Here is a 6,308-nt window from a genome sequence, read left to right on the forward strand (position 1 = left end):
GCCCCCTTTCTGCCCCACAGAGCCCACGTCTGGGGGCAGCAGTGCCCGCTGTGTCCCAGCTGCGCCGCTCGCAGAGCCGGCAGCACAGCCGGCATTGGGGATGGAAAACCAAGACCAGCCTGGCGGGAGCAGGATGGGAGCAGCGAGAAGCACAAGCTCCGTGCCAGCCCACCGCCAGAGAGCCAGCAGCACCGCTCGGCCAGGCCGGGGCCGCGCGAGGCAGAGAGGCCATGGCTCTCTGGATGGGACCCCTTTGGTGCTGTGCCTGCCCAGGCTGCCTGTGCCAGCCCGGCTCACTGGGGAAGAGACAGCTCTTCTTGGAGTCTTGTAAGTCCCACAGCAGCACCTCTTAAGCCCCTGGCAACTCAACCTTTGGCCACACTGCAGGTTTGCTCAGAGCTGGGGCTCAACAGGAGAGCCCCACGCCTGCCAATGCTGGTGGCATGGGACTTGCTCACAGCCCACCAGTGCTCCTGGTCCCGTTCCCTCATCTCCATCCTGGGAATGAGGCACAAGGGGTAAAATTCACAAAGGGCAAATAAAAGCAGCTAGCGGATGCTGGGGGGAGGGAAGGTACCGCCCATCCCCGGGTGATCCCTGCAAAGCAAGGGCTGATGCCACTTCTGGCTCTGCCTTCCCCCAGCTCTGTGACCCCTCCCTGCACCAGCCCAGGTCGCCAGAGGACACACAGATGGGGCCGGGCCGTGTGGCTGTAACCTGCCCCTTCCCACCTCCAGTCAACCACCCCAAAACTGCCTTGACCTGAGTCAAAGCTGCCGCTGGGTCACCAGATGCTGCCACCGGCACGGGGCTGCAGTGACAGCCAGGGCCCCGTGGTCACGGAGGACGGGCAGGAAGTGCTGAGCAATGGGGATGGAGCTGGACCCAGGGCAGCAATGGTCCCTGCCTGCTGCATCCTCAGCTCGGGACGGGAGTGCAGCACCCGCTGCCTGGGGCTGCAGGGCAGGAGCGCAGCGGGCAGAGCGCCATGGCAGCAGTGCAGGCGAATACTCACTCTTTAGCTTGGAGCGCACTTTGTTCGCTGTCTTCTTTATGTCAGCCATCAGCTCTTCCAGCTCCTCCTTCGTTTCTGGGGAAAAAGAAAAGAGCAAACACGGACGTGTTGGAGCCACTGCTCGAATCCGCTGCCCGGCTTTGCAGTGTGTGGAGACCAGAGCTGCAAGCGCTCCCACCTCCAGACTGGGAACACTTCCACCCCATGCCCCCCAATGGACCCTCTTCATGGTCCTGTGCCTGGAAATCACCTTGCTGCTGGTCAGGCCAGCAGGGAGCCGAGGGGCCGCTCTGCAGGACCCCCTGCCTGCGCAGCCCGAACCTGCCCTGGCTCTGCAGGGAGGCGACGGGAAGGGATACACAATCCACCTTGCTGGCTCCTGCAGTGGAGAGAAAACCACTGCTGGACACCAAAGACCTTCTTCTCACCAGCAGCCAATCTCCCCATGCCGGCCAGCCCTCCCCCAGGTGCTATGAAAGATCCTGTCTGCCACCAGCCCCCCTGACTAACAGCCAGACTGTCTGTGCTCACTCCCCCACCTGAATTTGCTGCTTTCAGCAGAAAACTTGGCGTTGAGGCAGCCAGAAACACCCCCGGCCCCATAGCCCACGGCTCAGGAATGGCAAAAAAAGCCCGCAGCAGTGCGAGAGTGTAAAGCAATTCTTGTATTTCAATGGGCAGGGGCATTTGCAACGAGAGTTGCAAATAAAAACAAGTACAAGCCAGTCCCTTCGTCCCTGTGCCCAGGGGCACCCCATGCACCCCCGCATGACCTATGCGTGCTCCCCGGGGAGAGGAGCCTTGCCGAGTACAGAGCCCATCAGTGAGTCTCCGCATCTCCCCAGGGCTGCCTCTCCCAGCCTGCGAGGGCTTTTACAGGAGCCTCCCAGGCTGCCAGGACCATTGACTCGGCCAGAGGGAGGAGGAAACTGCAGCATACACCAGAGGCGAGAGCCCTGCCTGACCAATGGCTCTGGAACGCATCCACCGGCCCTTGCTCCCACGCACAGACGCCGGGAATCAGCTCTGAGTTCACCACCACTGACAGCAGCACCATTGCAGCACCTCCGGGCACACGTGTTTGTAGGACTTTACTCTGCATTGCAGTGGCATCTCCAAGCCACAAGCAAGGCTTGGTAAACCCATATCGGAGCGAAGCTCCTTGATCAGCCCTGTGGAGAAGGACTGGGGGATACTGGTAGGTGACAAATGGGCCATCAGCCAGCAATGGGCGCTGGCAGCCCAGAAAGCCAAGCGTCCCCTGGGCTGCAGCCCCAGCAGTGGGGCCAGCAGTTGGAGGCAGGGGATGCTCCCCCTCGGCCCCGCTCCCCCCACACCCCTCTGCCCAGCCCGGGGAGGGTTCAAGCCCAGCTTGGATGGGGCTTTGAGGAACCGGATCCTGGGGGAGATGTCCCTGGCCCTGGCGAGGGGGCTGGACTGGAGCAGCTTTGAAGGCCCCTTCCAACCCAAACCGCTCTGTGATTCTGTGATCTCAGCCAGGTTCCTCTCCCAGAAACAAGAATGTCCTCAAAGGAGCCAGCGTGCAGGTGTGCCCCTTGCCTGTGGGACCTCCCCAAGCACAGCAGCTGGGCTGAACTGGGGGGCACAGCACCCGTGCCCAGCACACAGGCATTCAGCTGTGCTCTGCCTGTGCAGCCCTTCGCCCTGTGCACTGGCAGAAAGGTGGGTGCTACGAAACACCCTGCACTCACTCCAGGGACTACAACGGTGGGACTGGCCAACCCCAAACCTCAGCAGTGAGGCCAGCCCGTTGCAGTATCTCACAATCCGGATACTAAAAAAGTACAAAGCACCTGCCATTCAAATAGGATTTCTCGGAAATGCTGCCACCCTAATGTTCCCTCTTGATTCTGATGAGATCAAGACTTACTTAATTAAATAAAACTTTGTTTAATAGACTCTAGGCACATTAACTGAGTCATTTCAATGGCTGTGGTAGCTCTGATGCTCTACACTCCCAGCTGGCAGTCGCGGGCATAATTAGAAAATCATGATGATGGGAATATGCTGGGGGAAGGTCACATTCTATTGACGGCTGCACCCATTTCTGACTCAGAGCTCAGAGCTTCAGCACTGTTGGGAAAGGCAGAACATGGACACATCTGCAAATACCTTCCCCCCAGGCTCAGGTACTCCTGAGCAAGCCGACCCCGCGGCCTCGCCAGGGGCAGTGCTACAGTTCTGTGTTTGCTAGAAGAGGACATTTTCAGTTTGAGTCCTCATTCGAGTGACTAATTTATTTTTTTTCCCCCATTCTTGAATGAACTTGTATTTAATAAAGAAACAAACCAGCCTGGGCTGAGTAACCCCCTGCACCCAGGCTGGCTGGGGCCGGCTGATGGGGAAGCAAAGACGCAGGATGGGCCAGGGGACACGGGGCTGCCATCAGCGTGGGCACAGGCTGAGAGTTGGGCTTGCTCGCCTGGGAGAGGGAAAGCAGAGGGGGTTCCTACCGCTGCCTACCCAGCAGGACAGAGAGCGGCCAGAGCCAGGCTCCCTGCTGGTGCTTTGAGGTGACCTTCAGCTCCCTGCTGGTGCTTGGAGGTGCACAGGACCAGGACAAGCAGTGATGGACCAAGCCGGGACAAGCAAAATTCAAATCAGGTATTTGGAAAAAAAATTGTCATTGTGAAGGCGGTCAACCACCGGACCCAGAGGCTGTGGGATGCCCATCTGTAAGGATCCTGAGCATGGGGCTGGGTGAAGCCTCAGCAACCTGATCGAATGGAGGCTACGGGACCAGGGACCTCCATGGTCCGTTCCCACCCATATCCACCTTGGATCCTATGAAACAGTTTGGCACAACCCCCTGCTGCGTCCTGTCCCTTCTCCCTGCCAATTCAGGCTGAGGGAAACACCGCAGTGCTGCAGAGGGCAAGCGGTGAGCAGAGGGAGTGTCCCTGTGTCAGCCACTCAGGACAGGGATGGGACCATGTGGACGAAGGGAGGGGACATGGGACGGAGAGGACACGAGATGGGGAGCTGGGCTGCCTGCCCTCAAAACATCCCCAACTGAGCAGCAGGGAGAAAACACTCCTTCTGGCTGGCGTTAGTCACAGGACGTGTGAGGATTACTGGGTGACCTGGCAGGCACAGGCTTCCCAGACAATTATTTTCACATCCATGGCGTCCGTTTAAGTGACTCACTCAAATCTGTTTAACCCTTCACAGCTCAGGCGACAGGAATCTGAACAACACCACCTCACAGCTGCTACAGCTGGAGCCCCCCAGCAAGAAAAGCAGCACTGAGGGGCAAGGCCTGATGCCTGAGGACAGGCCAGCTTCCCCGCAGCCCAGCCAGGTCTGCCCTGCTCCTGCAGGCACTGAGCACTGCATGGGAGCAGGGATGCCCCCGCGGCCACCAGCACCACGGGGCTGTGCCCCCAGTCCCCGCTGGGAGCGGGGGATGAGGCTTTGGTCCGAGGCCAAGCCTCACACCGCTGAGAAGCCCCAGGGCCGCATGTGACCTGCCCTGGAGGGGAGCCCAGGCAGCACAGGGGAGGCAGGGCTGCAGGCAGGGCTGCAGACAGGGCTGCAGGCAGGGCTGCAGGCAAGGGTGCAGGCAGGGCTGCAGGCAGCAGTGGGAGCTCTTTCCCCCCTCTCTGCCAACAGCAAATAGGGCACCGGCCCAGCAGAGGGCAAATGCCCAGCCCGGGCTGGTGACGCAGCTCCAGCACAGCCCCAGCTGCTTGGGAAAGAGGAAAAACCAATTCCCTTGTGCTCCCCTTTCCCACAGCTCTCCGAGTTCCCAAAAGCATTCCCCATGCCACAGGGAAGGGGACAAAGCCAAGGAACTGGCACCCAGAGCTGCCAGGTAGGATCTCTTGCCTGCAGCCTAACCCTCGGCATGGACGTTCACCATCTCCAACAGAGGAGGGGGGAAAAAGCCTCCAGGCTGCCCAGCGGCGAGCGGGAGGGTGGCAGACGGCACCCACCCGACCTCCACCCCTCACAGCGAGTGGCGGGCAACTGACACCCGCCTGCTGCAGCACGTCTGAGCGTCACCACCACAGTGCCTTCACCGCAGACACTACAGTTCGCAGCTGGGGAAGCCTCCTCACTCACCCATTGCTCGGATTAATAAACCTTCACCTCTTTGCGACCTGCAATTCTTTACTGACAACAACCAGTAAATCCAACTTACAACTAACGTAATCAGAAAAGTGCAATTGCAAACTTATCCAGGCGCTGCCTGACAAGGCTGGGAAGAAGGCTCTTCTTGGCAGAGTTAGCTCTTTCAATAAAAAATTGAAGAAGATCCTGGCCACAGTTCCTCCAAGGAAATTTTAAAAAATAAACCCTTCTTGCCTTAAAGCTTTCCTTCTACCTCTCACAGGTTACCACCGATGTGCCTGTTTATCTGGGCATTTCCATTCCCAAAACGCAGAGTATTTTTAAAGGTGAATGCAAAGAGGAAGCACGGACCTGGAGCCCCATGAGCTACCGGTCACTGGAAGCACACCATAAGGAATCCTTCCTAGGCATCTGCGGAGCTGGTTGAAACATTTCCCATAGTGTTTCACAATAAAAATAACCCAGTTTAAAAACCACCAGGGAGGAGACTGGCTAGAAAGGCTGTTCCAGCCCCAGGCTGGGAACTACTGGCAGGCACCTCCATGCTGAGACCATAGAGCAGATCCTCCTGGAAGACAGGTCGAAATATATGGATGATGGGGAGGTGATGAGAGATAGCCAAGATGGCTTCACCGAGGGCAAACTGTGCCTGACTGAGCTGGTGATCTTCTACGATGGAGTGGCTGCATCAGTGGACAAGGGAAGAGCTACAGATGTCATCTACCTGGGCTTCTGTAGGGCCTTTCATATGGACCCCCAGAGCTTCCTTGCCTCTTATTTGGAGATATGGATTTGATGGATGGAATATAGATGGATAAGGAATTGGCCAGATGGCCACATCCAATTTGGAGTCAGTGGCTCAGTGTGCAAGTGGAAACCAGTAATAAGTGGTGTTCCTCAAGGGTACATACTGGGACTAATATTATTTCATATCTCTATCAACAACACAGACAGTGGGATCGAGTGCACCCTCAGCAAGTTTGCAGATGACACCGAGTTGAGCAGTGCTGCTGATGCACTGGAGGGGAGGGGGGCATCCAGAGGAACTGGGCAGGCTGGGGGAGTGGGGCCATGAGAACCTCGTGACACTCAACCAGGCCAAGTGCAAGGTCCTGAGCCTGGGTCAGGGCAATCCCCAGTACCAGCACAGACTGAGGGATGGATGGGTGAGTGGATGGATGGATGGATGGGTGGGCGG

The 6,308-nt window shown here is 58.1% G+C and overlaps 1 protein-coding gene across 1 annotated transcript in view; it reads right to left on the reverse strand.

Moving 5' to 3' along the window:
- The window catches only part of STX1A (syntaxin 1A), a 73,298-nt gene that overhangs the window by 25,923 nt on the left and 41,067 nt on the right, over positions 1-6,308 (reverse strand). Inside the window, exon 3 of the mRNA XM_035900602.1 lies at positions 1,016-1,090. Coding sequence (XP_035756495.1) covers positions 1,016-1,090 — 75 coding nt within the window. The remainder of the gene's footprint in view (positions 1-1,015; positions 1,091-6,308) is intronic.

Source organism: Egretta garzetta, unplaced genomic scaffold (assembly GCF_000687185.1).
Source record: "Egretta garzetta isolate BGI_Z169 unplaced genomic scaffold, ASM68718v1 scaffold108, whole genome shotgun sequence".
NCBI lineage: Eukaryota > Metazoa > Chordata > Aves > Pelecaniformes > Ardeidae > Egretta > Egretta garzetta.